The following is a 15708-nucleotide window of genomic DNA, read 5'->3' on the forward strand; positions in this document are numbered from 1 at the left end:
GCCCACCCCCACCACCCAACCCACTGCTTGCTGCGCCCTTGCATGGCCACCTTGCTCCAAAACTGGCCCTGTGCCCAGCAGCAAGCACCTGCCACAATCTCAGGTGTGCGAGAAATAGCAATTTCCTTCTTTTCTTTAAATCACCTTAATTTGGCTTCACAACCCCTATACTAACAAGGTGATTTAAACTCAGTCCTTCTTACCAGTCCCCACCCCTTCCCCTAGATATCATCAAGGCCCCAGTTCCCAGGTAGCACCAGGCTGCAGAGATATTCTGGGGGGCTGGTGCCCATGAAGGCCCCCCACACCTCCAGGGCCTAGGGGCTGGATGCCCACTGCTCAGGGACCACTGACCAGTCTTTGCTCCCAGGCTCAAGGAATCTCTCATTCCTCTCCTCCTTCTGAGGCTGCTTCCTCCAGGATGCCAGGCCTTTACTTACTCTTTCTGTGCCTCAGTTTCCACTACTATGGGATGAGGCCATTACAGCAAATGCCTCACTAAATTGCTGTAAACATTAAGCGAGTTGCTAGATGGAGCACCCCAGGCCGCACCTGCACGGCATTCAGCTGCTCCCAGCTGGCGTGTGGTCGGCGATCTTTGGTGATTCTTGGTGTAAAACCATCACCTCCCTCTCTGCTTTTTTCTTCACGTGGTGCTCTGCCTCTGTGCATGTCTGTCTCTGTGTCCAAATTTCTCCTTTTTTATAAGGACACCAGTCCTGTTGGATTTAGGGTCTGCTCTAATGACCTCATCTTAATGAAATCTATCTGCAACAACCCTATTTCCAAATAAGGTTGTGTTCTGAGATGCTGGGGATTGGGACTTCCACATAGAATTGCAAGGGGATTCGATTCCACCTGTCATGCAGCCCCTGTTTGGTTTTCTGCCCCTTGTTCTGGGTTTCCTGGCATTGTCATGCCCTCTATCCCAAATGCCTTTTCATCTGCCACTTTCTTCTTCCCTCCCCTGTGGAAGATCTGATATCTGTGCAGGGAATCCTGAACTTTCCAAGCTCTGAATGCATGGATGGGAAGGGGCATGGCTTCTACGCGGGGCCACCGCAAACCCAGGAACGTGCTTTCAGTGCGAGTCTCAGAACTTGGCAGGCAGCCCAGGCTACTTGTGTCCTTGCCTCTGTTAGAACCAACACCCACTAATTCAACGGAATATAATTTGTTTAAACAAAATCTGTTAGGTTCTAGAAAATGTGGTGCGTCTGGAGATTAATACGGGTTTAGATAAGCAGGAAAATTGGGGTCACTTTCCTGTCACCTTTAATGTCATGTTTACTGGCAATGAGCGCTGGATTTAACGGTTGTTCCAGGATCTCTTTCTATTCTAGTGGAGGCTAAATTAACCACTCTTCTATTCATTACCTGCTCATTAAAAAGTGTGGTATCTGAAGCCGTAATAGATGCTTTCATTATCGCTCATTCTCCCAACCCATACCCATTGTCCTTGCCAAGGACTTTTTTTATGTGGAGGCTCTGAAAGGCTGCTCCCACCCCACAACAAAACAGCAGTCACTGTCTGAATTTTAACTCTGATTTCCTCAGCATTTGAAAATGCTTAAAAGCTTGGGGTATTTTCAGTGTTTCCTACACACATCAGTGTGCATATTGTACTTGCCGTACACGTGTAGCATCCGAAGCTCTGCGGGACCAGGACTCGCTATAGGAAGAAAGCATCAGGGAAAAAAATCCAGACACGATGATTCATTCATTGAATATTTTTACTCCAGATTCAGATACAAATCAAGAGAGAATCATATGAACCTATAAAGGTCCGTCCTCATGACAAATGGAGACAGCCAAACTAATTTTCTTGGTGACCTTATCTAAATTAGTTAGAAAATAACACTTCAGATTTATGACTAGTTACAATTAAGCCCTTTGATATCTTCTAATTAAACCTGTAAAGATTTATTTCTATATTATTCCTTTGGTCATCTCTTAAAATATAAAATGTAAATGAATATTACCCTCAAAAGGAGATGTTTCTATTTATCCTAAATTAGACTCATACCCTTCCTTTCAAATGACTGCATTTGACACTCAGGTTTACACTGCTTAATACAAATTCTACATTTTTTGTAGAATTTGATCTTAAATAACTTATTTTTAACGTTTGCACAAATGTTATACATAATCTCTGGGAAAATAAATAAAGTGAAGCCCCGTCTATTTCAGCCTTTCTTGTGTGTCCTTCTGCTTAGCACTTTGCCCCATTTCACGTAACTCAATATTCAAATGTTGTTTTAGGAAGTATTAGGACATTAATATAATAGTCAACGTAATTCCCAGTTTACTGTAGCTAGTAGAGCAGGGCTTTCTTGCCTGGATAGTTTTTCTTCAAACCTTCATGTGAGGAAAGAGGTGTTCTTCATATTGACTCTCCTAATAGGATTCTCTTTGCTCTGAAATGTTAAATTTGTATTCTCTGATCGTTTTTGCAGACCAAAATTATGCAGCTCAGACCAGCGCTGTTTTCCATTTATTTTTCCTCTGTTTCTTTTCTCTCCAGGTGAGTACAGCTACCTGGGGACTACTCTTCGCCAGGTATCCATAGAACCCATGCCCTCCCTCCTGGATGTCAGACAGCTCATCACGTTGTACGGAATCTGGCCATTAGGTAAAGACTCGGCGTGCGCGGATGTGCCTTTTCCAAAGCAGCTTGCAGCACTTGCTAGTTTGGACAGTGTGTTCCTGTTTGTCAGCAAAAGTGCACTGCAGCTTAACTTTTCCTTCTGAGAATTCTGAGTGGGCACAGTTTCATTTTGATAATGTGCCCACGAGCATGCAAAGTACTACCAGGGAGAGCACTTCTGCACCCTCTCTGTGTGCCTGCTCAGCAGTGCTGGGCTGAAGGACATACGGGCAATGAGCTGGGGAGATAATAGGCAAAGCAAGTACCTGCAATTACGATTAATCAAATCAGAGAACGGGCTAGGGCTACCACTTGCCTTTTACCCACAGGCTCCTATTACTAGGTCCTAAACAGAGGCGGCCTTTCAGGAGTCAGTGCAAGTGTATTTCATGGATCTAAAGGATCACCTTTAAGGCCCTGCCAGTTTTCACCGAAGTCTACTCTCACTGCTAAATGAGGTTCAATTGTGACTTTTTTCAGACAGACACACTAGAGCTCTGTGGTGTACAAGTGATGCAGGAAAGATGGGCTCTCCGTAACACAGATATCTGCGGCTCATGTTCGCTTTTTTCTTTTTTTTTTTTTTAATGGCTTTGATATGTGTATGACCTGAATCACCTGGGGCAGGGATGGCAACTCCAGCCAGGAGTTTCAGTTCTGACAACAACTCTCAGATAGAAGTCATCTTCTATGTGTTTAATTTGCTTTAAAATGAGATGGGAGTAGTTCAAACCCTTAGTGTTCCACTTTGACTTCAGCCTATTGGCAAGAAATAGTTAATTCCTCTTCTAAATTAATGTCAGAAGTAGTAAATGGAATTTGGGATTCATATACATATATATGTATATAAAATATATATTTTATATACATATATATATTTTTTTTAAATGGTGGCCACTGCCCAGACTAAAAACCCTGTCACTCAGCAGAGGACCTTGAGAACATCTCGTGGCCGCTTACATACCTGGCCAGGAGACACCGGCTGCAGCCTAGGGCTGGGGCTTAGACTCTGAAACCACCTTGGTAGAGAAGAGGAAGGCCAGGAAGTATCTGGTCAGCATCCACCCACCCTCCTGGAGGTATTACTGCCACACGAGATCATGGAGAAGTGAAGGGAGGAGGCGTGCGCCCAGAGCAGAAACCATGTCTGCTGTTTCATCTCCTGCCAGACGCCGCCAGGTGGATGTGGTCCAGCTTTTACTGATTCATAAGCAGTTCCAAGATGCAGACGCACTTCCTTGGAGTCACAGGGCTAGGAAGGGGCTAAACTGGGTTGAGGACACAGAACACTGGCCTCCTTGTTATCTCTTAATCCTCGGAAAGTTGAACAGGACTCAGGTGGGAAAACTGGAACCATACTGTGTCTCTTGGTAGCTCTGCAAGAGGGGCAGGAAGAGCTGTGGACACTGGCACACGTGTGTCCTGCCAGTTCCTGGGCCCTCTGCCCACCTTTGCCCTCCCTGAGGTCAGCCAGGCCCCAGTTGAAGAGGCCTCCCTGGGACCACCCTTTTCACGTTTCTGGGTGACCTTGGTGACCACCTCCTTTCTCTGGAAGGCCACTGCCTGTGTCACTGCCACACACTCTCGCAGGCCCACTCACCTGCCCCTGCTCCTCTGCCTCCTGCCGCCCCCTCCCAACCCAAGAGTCTGCCCTCAGCACTGTTCTCTCCTCCCTGCCCCGCTCCCAGAAACCTCTCCTGGCCCCCTGGCTTCAGCCAGCACCCCGGCACCTGCCGTCCCACACCACCTTTCAGGTCCCTGACCGCTGGCTCCTCACCCCTCCCTGTGCCAGCCTGGCTTCCCGGCCCCACGTGAAGCCTGCCCACACACCCCCTCACTGCATGTTACCGTTCTGCCCGTTCCTCAGAGGCCAGCCCAGGTGCCACCCCCTCCTGGAAGTCCAGCCTGAGTCCCGCGCGGGGAGCAGTTTCTTCTCTGAACTCCCTGTGGCTCTCCTGGAACTTCGCACCGCTTGCCTCCCATTCTCATTATGGCAAATCAGGTTCAGCTCTGCCCCTGGCCTGAACTGTCCACAGCAAACCCTGAGTCTTTTCCACATTTGTGTCACTCCCCGCCACAGCCCCCACTCCCACGGGCGCCCGCCCTAGCTCCCAGCCAGGGCCAGCACAGAGCAGCCTTTGATACCCAGGTGTCCAATGCAGGGCACATGAATGGCATCTCTCTCCTGTTGTGGAAAAGTCTCTCCTTTATCCCGTTAGATTGCCGCAGCCCCTGCTAACCACAAAAAAAAGCACGCTCATTGAATTACATTTTGAAGAGAATTTGCTCAAAACCATTTTCTGAGTTTATGTGGAGAATGCTAGGTAGCCATAAGAATGACATGTCCAGTCATCACTTAAAGTTTCTCTATCTTTTCAATTATACAAGAAAAAAGAAAAGCATAATCATTATATTGGCATTTACAGATTATCAAAAAGAGCCCATTAAGTGACAGAATGCAAACTAACATGATAGTAAATGATTTGATTGCAGCACTTTCCAGAATTTAATCCCATTCACTTTTCAGTTGCTTTGTGCCCAGTACCTGCTCTGCTTGTGTTCTCTGCAGTGGAGAAGACCCACACCTGAGGCCCCTTCTGGGCACTAAGGAAATTGACAGTGGTGGAGAACACAGGGCATGAACCTCCGAATGACTCTAATCATCCAAGTCACTTTATTATCAAGTGTCAGGTTAACTCTGCCGCTACTGACAGCTAGAAACCAGGGCAGGAGAAAGAAGTTCAGGCTAATGCTGCCTGGATCTCCGTCTTCCCTTTATCTCACAAGAATCACTAAATGGTAGGCAAGAGGGTTGCAAGGAAATAAATACTTAGTCAACCTTATCGTCTGTGTCTCCACATTCCTCTTCCCAAGCTTGCAAAGAATTTAATGCTGCTGCTGACAAGCAGAGAAAGCACTCAAAAAAAAAAAAAGAAAAGAAAAGAAAACAGCCAAAGGTAAGCTATTGCAGGAATGCTCTTTAAAAATTATGATTTTAGGGGAAATACTGATGTGGAGAGGGGGAGAAGAAGGGTATTAAGGACCCGCAGAGACCATATGGCTCCACCACGAGCCCTGACATACAAATTAAGAGTGTCACGGAGCCGGCTGGGATGGAGGCGTGTCTCTGGTTTGAAATGCTTTCGACACCTTTATCACTGTTGCAGAAAGTGGGGTCCACACAATGCCGTTTTGACCTTGAGTTATCCTAGTTGAAGAACCACTGATTTTCTTGGCAGAACATTAGCACCTTGCCTCTGCCTTTTTTAGGTTCTGCAGCAGTGCATGAAAAAGCTCCTTTGGTGAAATCGCTGCTGTTAGCCGGGCCGTCTGGGGTAGGGAAGAAAATGCTGGTCCATGCCATCTGCACCGAAACAGGAGCCAACCTCTTCAACTTGTCCTCCTCTAACATTGCTGGGAAATACCCTGGCAAAAATGGCCTCCAAATGATGCTGCATGCAGTCTTCAAGGTATTGATTACATTTCTTGGTTTCCAACTCTCCTCCCTCTTTCAAATTACATTTCCAAACCCTGCAGACAATTTCTGTTGGCAGACAAGCATGACTCTCTTAAATTTCCTCATTGTCTACTCCTGCAAATTACTTCATTATTGCATATGGCCAAACACACACAATTAGAAACAACTTCTTTCTTTCCGTAAGCACCCTACCGTGCCATCCTGATCACCCTCCCTCCTTTCTTTCCGTAAGCATCCTACTGTGCCGTCCTGATCACCCTCCCTCTGCCACAGGAACCCTTCTGGAAATGCTTTCATGTCTCATTGAAAATTAAACCCCCAATTGCTTTGTTCGGCCCACCTCACTTTAATAATTGACATCAGGTAGAGATATTTGCATTATTTGGATTCTTCCTTACATGACGTGAGTTACCAAGGTATGGCACCTTCTGTGCTTCTGTGCACTCCTCACACAGGTGTGATGGAGAAGCCTGCAGGCACCTAAGCCAACCAGAGTAATGTAAAGATGCGGTGATATCACAGGATCTGAGCAGCTCTGTGATCTTAGCTAAGCTGCTAGCTTCCCTGGGTCTCCATTTTATCATCACAAAATGAATGTGTTTGAAAGAACTTTGATACAGAATATTTTATATTTAATACGAAGGCTTTACAAAATTTAATTTCTACTTGCTTCAGAACCTCCAGGTTAGCCTTATGCTATTCATTTCAGTTAACTGCCGTGCCAGCTTTTACTGTATCAAAACCTACTTGGTGGCAAACACTGTCCCATATTGGAGGCCAGGTGTTGGCTCTGTGTCTGCTTTCTGAGGGGCTCTAAAGCATGAGAGATGCTCATCAACGAGGCAGTTTACAGGAATGATAAATGGACAGGAATGTCTCCTCCTTAGTGTCATGCTAATACACCAAGAAACGAGAGAGTGACAGTAGTAGGATTTCTTCCCTTAGCCACATGGTCCCTCCCACTGCAGCAACTCAGGACATGCCACTCTCCTTTTCTCTCGTGCTTGGAAGGAAGGAGTTCAGAGAGGAATCTGTGGAGTATGCAATGTGTAACCACCATTTTCATGCACATATGATCATTGTACAACTTTTTTTTGAAATTTATATTCAAGTCATTTACCTATAGTTGATGCTTGAACAACACAGGGGTTGGGGCACTAATCCGCTGTGCAGTTGAAAATCCACATATAGCTTTTGACTCCCTAAAAATCTGATTACCAATAGCCTACTGTTGACTGGAAGCCTTCCCAATAACAGAACCAGTTGAATACCACATACTTTGTATGGTGTATGTATTATACACTGTATTCTTATAATCAGCTAGAGCAAAGAAAATGTTATTAAGAATACCATAGAGAAGAAAAAATCTATTTACTCTTCATTAAGTGGAAGTGGTTCATCATAAAGGTCTTCATCTTTGTCTTGTTCACATTGAGGAGGCTGAGGAGAAGGAGAAAGAAGAGGAGGAGTTGGCCTTGCTGTCTTAAGGGTGGCAGAGGCGGAAGAAAATCTGTGTATACATGCACCCACACAGTTCAAACAAGTGTTGTTTAAGGATCGATCAACTGTACCTTTCATTTAGTTATTGGTTTCATTGGTTCATTTCATTGTTTAGGTTAATTTTGTATTTTTTAGTATTTCAAAATTTCTGAGAATTTTGAGGAGCTCTCCAACTATATGCATTTCTGTATTTCTCCCTGTAGTACTGTCAGTGGCTTCACGTTTGTTGAAGCACTGTTATGAGATACATCCACGTTTAGGACTGTTATGTCTTCCTTCCTGGTTGATTATTTTATCATTATGAAATGACCCTTTTTGTCCTGGAAATACTCCATGTCTTGAAATCTACCTGGTCTGATACTAATGGAGCCACATCAGCTTTCTTATGCTGAGGGTATATGGTATATTTTTATGCTGTTTTATTTCCAATATGTCTATGTCTTTATAGTTAATGTGGGGAAAAGAAAGAGAGATCAGCCTGTTACTGTGTCTATATAGAAGGAAGTAGACATAAGAGACTCCATTTAGTTCTGTATTTGAAATGCTGTTAATCTGTGACCCTACCCCCAACCTTGTCCTTGCAAGAAATATGCGCGGCGATTACTCAAGTTTTAATGGATTTTTGGCTGTGCTGTGCAGGATGTGTCTTTGTTAAACAAGTACCGTGAAGGCCAGCTGCGGTTAAAAATCCCTGCTCCGTCCCCTGGGCTATTGGAACATCTCCGGGTAAAACCCATTGTGTGCTTTGTTTAACTGAGCAAGGAGAAAAACCGCCTTTAGGAATTAAGGTGCGGGCTTGCTGGAGCAAACTCTAAAAAGCTTATGAGATGTTCGCATATGGCATCTCAGCCAACCAGCATTTCTTTAAACTATTCATGGTTATCAAGGATTCATTTGTTCCATATTCTTACTGTCCTGATTTCCTCCCTTACAGTGATCCTATTGTCGCAGTCCCCCCCCCAACCTCTTATCATTTTGATGGTAAAGATAATTATCAATAAATAGCTAGGGAACTCAGAGGCTGGTGCCTGGTGTGGGTCCGCTCTGTAAGCCCTGCATGCCAGTCCCCCGGGCCCCGCTTTTCTTTCTCTATACTTTGTCTCTGTGTCTTATTCCTTTTCTCAAGTCCCACAGGTGTGGAGGGGCAGGCCACCCCTTCATCTGGCGCCCAACGTGGGGCTTTTCTCTAAGGTGAAGGTACGCTGGAGCGTGGTCATTGAGGACAAGTCGACGAGAGACTCCCGAGTACGTCTACAGTCAGCCTTGCGGTAAGCTTGTGCGCTCGGAAGAACCTAGGGTAGCAATGGGGCAAACTAAAAGTAAATATGCCTCTTATTGCAGCTTTATAAAATTCTCTTAAAAGAGGGGAGTTAAAGTGTCTACCAAAATCTAATTATGCTCTTTTAAGCAGGCCACCCCTTCAGTTAAAGTGCATTTCTTATGGATAGCACACAGTTGGATTTGCTTTCTTATTCAATCCAACAATATATGTCATTTCACTGGAGCATTTGCTCCGTTTATTTTAACTGCAATTGCTTAAATGATTGAGTTAGGTCTACCATTTTGCTGTTTGTTCTCCATGTGTTCCATTCCTCTTTCATTCAACTTCTCTTTTCCTGCCTTCTTTTTGGTCTTTTTTAATTTTATTTTTCAGTGCTGGCCTACGGATTACTGTAGTCATTCTTAATTTATCACAGTCTATGTAGAATTAATATGGTATTTTACATAAAATATGAGAATCTTGTGACAACATAATCCACTTGTTATCTCTGTCCTTCATTTTCTTATTATACATTTTACATTTATAAATGTTATATATACCACAATAGAATGTTATTTTGCATTTCACAGTCATTTGTATTTTTAAAAAATTAAGAGAGAAGAAATACAGTATTTTATACATCTCCATGTATTTGCCATTTTTAGTACTCTCTGTGTTTCTGTCAAGTTAAGTTTTCACCTGGTATCATTTCCCTTTCAGCTAAAGAACTTCATTTAGCATTTATTTTAGTGTAGGTCTGCTGACAACAAATTTTCTTGGCCTCTATTTTATTTATCTTAAAATATTTTACATTGCCTCCATTTTGAAGGATATTTTGCTGGATATAGAATTCTGGGCTGACCTTTTTTCCAGCACTTTTAAGACATTATTCCATTGTCTTCTGGCCTTCTTTGTTTCTTTTGAAAAGTTAGCAAATTTTTGAATTATTTATCTCCTGTGTGTAATGTGTAGATAAATAATTCTATCTCCTGTGCAATCTCCTGTGTCATTATTCTCTGAATAGTCATAAGATTTTCTCTGTTTTGATTTTCATCAGTTTGACTATGGTGTGTCTAGGCATTCGTGTTTGGTTTTTGTTTTTGTTGTTGTTGTTGTATTTATACTGCTTGTAGCTCACTGTGTTCATTGAATCTGTAAACATATGTTTTAAATCAAATTTAGAAACTTTGGGCCATTATTTTCTCCAGTTTGTATTTACTTCATTCTCTGTCTCCTTTCTTTCTGAGGCTCTAATTATATACACATTTGACTGCTTGATATTGCTCCACAAGTCACTGAGGTTCTGTTCTTTCTAGTTCCCACATTGGATATTAATCTGTATTCAAATTTACTTACCCTTTCTTCTACCATCTCTAATCTGCTATTCAGCCCATCTTGTGGCTTATTTTTTATTTCTGATCTTCTTATCTTTTGCTTTTCATTTCTAGCACTTACATCTGCTCATTACTCATTTTCATTTCTCTGCAGAGTTCTCTATCTGCCCATTTCATATGACCATCTTTTTCCTTCAAGTCTTTGAACTTAATTGCCTTAGAGCCCTTATGTGCTTATTTCAAAACCGGGGTCATAATGGGGCCTATTTCTATTTGACTGCTTTTCCCTTGACCATGTGTCACATTTCTCTGTTTTTTCATCTGATTGATAATTCTTACTGTATATTAGACATTGTGGATGGTACGTTGTGGAGCCTCTGAAGCAAGCGGGGCTTTGTTCTAGCAGGCAGTTAAATTACTGGCTGATCAGCTTGAACTTGCAGAGGCTTCGTTTTCCATTTTGTTAATATGGCTCTATTTTGACTTTGTCTGTGGTCCAAAGCAAATCACTTAGTCCTGGAATATGGTCTTTACTCCAAGGTTTCAATGGAAAGCCTGTTTACCAAGCTCCTGTGACTTGGCAGTAGCTGAGGAATGTGCTGCATTCTTTTAGTTTTTCATCTATTGCTTTTCACAGAGCTTCTTAGAATCTTCCCCCATGCAAGCACACATCTAAAATTAGCCAGTGATTTGAAGGTGAGCTGGAATTTGAAGCCAGGCAACCTGACTTGTGGCCTCCATGTGCTTAACTACCAGTAACCACTAAGTTCTTCAGAGGAAAGGTAAAATGAACCCATCCTCTTGCCCAAAAGAACACCTAAATTTGTTCATTCTAAACATCAAATTTTGTTGACATTTGACATTGTCAAGTAACAGACAGAAGCACATAAGTATAAAAATATTAGTGTTTTGTAAGCATCCACATATCCCAGACTGTTCCATACATCACTATGTATTAAGTCATTCAGTCCTTACAACAACTCTATGAGGTAGGCATTATCATTATGCCCATTTTTCTGATAAGAAAACTAAGGCACAAGTCATTTTAGTAATTTTCTTGGTTGCAGTGCAATGATAGGATCTCACACAGTCTGGCTCCAGAGCCTCCAAGTTTCAAAACTGCATTATACGGCTGCTCACTGAAGTAGGGCTGAGTTAAGTATCCGTTTTCCGACCCACCAAACAGTTTAGTAGCTCCTGGTGTGAATCTAGGACAGAGCAAGGATGTGATCTTTCTGTTCTCACTCTAGGAAAGTCTTTGTTCCTGCTGCTGAGAGATTTTGTCTTGATACCAGAGAAGTGATCTTTGCGTCTATTAGAATGATCACAAACTGGCATTGTGTGGACCGCAAAATGCTGGGTGTCAAATTAATAAAATGTGGAGCACCACATTCACCCACCTGGGCCACTTCATGTCAGAGTGCCTGACACACACCTCATTAAGCTTCACCTTTCTTGTGTATATAACTGATTAATGAAAGACCCAGAGGTCTCAGGAGTGGGAGCCATTCAATTAAAAATTGTGTGCAGTGAGGCCACCGTGTCCCAGTGTGACTGACAGAGCAGCTATCTGCATTGCAAAGAAGTATTTGATTTTAATTAACCACAGGCAAGGGGGACAGGATGCCCGTGCTGGTACATTGGCGGCAGGAAGCTGGAGTGCCTGACTGTGCCGTGTGAGCCGCAGAACACGGGTCGTGGCTCGAGGGCAGCAAAATACGGTTCGTGGCATTTGCGGGAGAAGGAGAAATAACAGAAGGGCCTGATTCCTCATGGAGTCTTCCTAGAGAGAAGTCCTGTTACCAAGTTAATCTCGAGAGGCTAAATCATGAAACTACTGGGAAATACGCGTCATTTCTCACTTCAGGCAGGTCGCATTCGCCTCACTCACAGCACCGAGCAAGCACGCAGGGAAAATGAGTTTCTGATTTGTTGCACAACCGTAAATTCAAATCCATTTTGTGATCATTGCGTTTGGAGGATTTATTTTACACACAGTAACTAATAGAATAATGAGTGAGGGGTGATGGGAAGCATTTCCTTTTTAAGAAATGCATTTACAAGTAAATGACTATTATTTCAGATTCCCTATACTACTAAAGCTATACATAGAAAAGAATATACATATCTTGGAAATATAAGGAATATTTGTCTAACCAATTAATAAATATTTGACAAATGATGAACATGCAATAAGCATTTCACAGGTAAAAGAATGTATAAGGCAGGGCTGTTGCCTATCACCCACCCCAGTCTCCTTGAGTCTGTATAACAGTAAATCAGGGCACAGAGGAGCGGGAATGGCTTTTTCTGACCTCTGCCCTGAAGTCAGCCACACGCTAAGGCGTTTTACACATACTTTCTCTTTTAATTGTATCAAAGCTCTGATGAGGTAGGAATTAACATCCCCATTTTACAGATGAGAAAACTGACACTCAGAGTGCTGAATTTCAACAAAAATGCAAAAGAACCAGAGGACTGACCTCTGGATTTCAGTCCAGGTTGGGCCCCAAGACCATCGCATGGCCCCCCCAGCTGGCCTCTGGGGAAGCCTGGGCTCCGCATGCCCCTCCCTGTGGCAGGCTGTGCCCTCCACAAGACACAGGGATAAGGCTTCTCCTGGGCCAGCGAGTCTGCTGGGAATATCCCAGTGTGAGACAGTTAAGCAACTGAAGGCCATTCTGCTTCTTCCTGCATCCCCATTGCCAGTGAGGCTGCCCCCACCCTCCAGACCTCTCATTAGAGAGGCAAGGGGAGGCCAGGGCAGGGCGCAGGGTAGGAGGCTGGACCAGAGGACGCTTCAGTGGCCCCCTTGGTCCTGGGCAAGGGTCCTCTCTGCCCCCGGAGGTTCGTAGGTTCTGCTTTCCTGCCCTCTGCTTGGTGACCTGGCCCCTGAGGGCTGAGTTAGAGTGAGGACCTGGGAGAATGAGGCCGAGGCAGTGTCCACTGTAGAACACGTGGCCCATAGGGGTCTGCAGCCTCTGGACAAAAGGGACCCTCAATGCCCTTGTGCCCCTGTACCACCCACCCAGCTCAGTACCACCACCCGGCTCCTCGGTGGGCTCACAGCCAGCAGCCTATGGCGGCACACCAAGGGCTCTTGCCCAGATGTGGTGTGTGGTGGTGTGGACGGCGAGTCCAGGTGTCCGCAGGGGCGCCTGGCCAGTTTCTGTAGCTCATAGAAGGAATGTTCCTCATAGTAGAAGACTTCTCTTCCTGATTAATAACCCAGACAAAGACATTGCTGCTATTTGTGGATGATTGTATTTAAAAACACACACACACACACACACAGATGTACAATTAGTGTAGTAAATATGTTAGTCTCATTTTACAAGGTAGATATCAGTAAGGACGATGCAAGGCCTACACCTGGCCACCAAAACAGGGCTGATCAAAAAGGAGGGGGAGAGGAAAGAGAGGAGCAAGGACGGGGGAGAGGGACGCAGGATTTAGCGATTCCGGTGCAGCCTCAGGTGTGGCCGTGGTGGGAGGCCAGTGCCCTGAGTCTTGAGCGCGTCATCCATGAAGAGGCCAGACTCCCCTTCAACTGTGTGCGGAGGCAGCTGCAGGCTGAGGAGGGGCGTGCACATAGGCTTCAGAACCTTTTGTTCTTTACATAGACTTTACTTTTCAGAGCAGCTTTCAGTTCCTGGCGAAAGGGAGGAGAAAGTGCAGACAGCTCCCACATAACCTGTTCTCACATAGGCAGGACCTCCCCACTCTCCACGCCCCACAGTGGGCCACACCCACCATGTGCTACAGTAAGGAACCCAGACAGACACCTCACTAGCGCCCAGAGTCCGTCAAAACCGCTGTCGGTGGGGGTGCAGGCCTCTGTACGGCCAGTGAGGCCTCTGCCGTTGTTTCCACTGCCTGGAACATCGGCGTCAGTCCTGGGAGGCCACGTCAAACCAGACACCGGGGAGGGGCCCAGGTGGGGAGGGAGACCTAGACCCCCACACATAGGAAACTTCTCGGAATTTAGACACATGCATCCGCAAAGAAAGGAGAAAAAAGAACACGAAAGAAAGGCCCCTAGACCACGGTGGGCCATGTAGCCGGGTCCAGCTGTGTCAGAGGCTGCCGTGGGAAAGGATTCCCAGGAGGAAGGAAACGAGGGCCAGGCTTCTCCAGGACCCGGGATGCACATCCCACTCCACCTGTCCAGTGACGACAGGGAGCACCCCACGGCGGGAGGGCGCCAGGCTGTGGAGGCCCCGGGCGCTGTGTGTCAGTCAGGTGTGGAAACACACTCTGCAGGCTGTCAACCACCAAAACCACAGAGTGGCACCCGCAGGTGTTCTGTATCGGGGCAGTGGGGACAATGTCGGACCAGGGTTTGAGGCCACAAGCATTCAAAATGTTTAGGCAACCCGGAAACACTCGGGGTGGAGGCGATGGAGGTGCCTTGGGAAGTTGAGAATGGCTTTGCACACAGGTTTCTCCAAGCTGGCCAGAGTCCGTGTCACCTGGCGGGAATTCATTGGCCCTAGTGTGGTGGGCAGAGGGCTGGGGAGGAGACAGGGCTTCAAGAGTTAAGTTCAGGTGGTTTGCAAGCCTGACGCCCCCCACTATCCAACACCTTCCCCTTGAACACAGTCTGGAGAAGCACTAATTGCATCGACATGTTCCTGTTACTAGCACCAGCCTGCCCCGACACACATGCACACTAACACACTTATGCACACTAACATACACTCACACAAACACGCACACACTAACATACACGCACACGCGTGCACACTAACACGCACACATGTGCACACTAACACGCTCATACGCACTAACATGCACATGCACATGCACACACACTCATACACACACTCACATACACTGACACACACATTGACCACATATACACACACATACATGCATGTCCTGTCCTAGTTACTCTGCCCAGTCTCTCCTGTGAGCCCCTGCATCCCAGCTCCTCTCTGGTGCTTTGCTCTGCCTCAGTTTACCTCCCATCCCACCCCGGGTCAGCCCAGCCAGGCTTCTCTTTCTAGTGTACCTCTGCCCTTCTTTTGATGATCATTTATGGTTTATGTCCAGCTAATTGCAGTGAGGACTTGAAGTAACCTCTGCAAGAACATAAAAGGTATTACAAGGAAATATAAACTTAAAATGTTGTTTTTCAATGGTGGAAATGCAGGCCAAAATGTCATATGAACTATTTAAACAGAATCCAAGTGACCACAGTATGGGAAAGTGAACCCCCTCCCCCTGCAAATAAGCCTTACTCCCCTGCACCCTCCCTAACCCCGCAGCACCTCACTCAGCGTCACCCATTCAGACACAGGCAGCTGCAGCCTCCACAGGCAGGGTCAATGTCTCCCAACTCCCAGACACCCCGGCCTCCTACCAAAGAGCTCTCAGATGCACCGTAAATACGTGTGGGATGAATGAATGAGTGAATGAGTTTCAGCTGAGACACAGCAGCTGGAAAAAAAAAAGTAGCTGTTTTTTTCCTGCAGTTCTCCTTGGC

General features: G+C 45.4%; 1 protein-coding gene across 1 annotated transcript in view; it reads left to right on the plus strand.

The window, feature by feature from the left end:
* Nucleotides 1–15708, plus strand: part of DRC11 (dynein regulatory complex subunit 11) — a 172333-nt gene that overhangs the window by 124366 nt on the left and 32259 nt on the right. The window contains 2 exon segments of the mRNA XM_017890381.1: nucleotides 2525–2632; nucleotides 5918–6117. Of these exon segments, the coding sequence (XP_017745870.1) occupies nucleotides 2525–2632; nucleotides 5918–6117 (308 nt within the window).

Source organism: Rhinopithecus bieti, unplaced genomic scaffold (genome assembly GCF_001698545.2).
Source record: "Rhinopithecus bieti isolate Rb0 unplaced genomic scaffold, ASM169854v2 scaffold_19482, whole genome shotgun sequence".
NCBI classification, from domain to species: domain Eukaryota; kingdom Metazoa; phylum Chordata; class Mammalia; order Primates; family Cercopithecidae; genus Rhinopithecus; species Rhinopithecus bieti.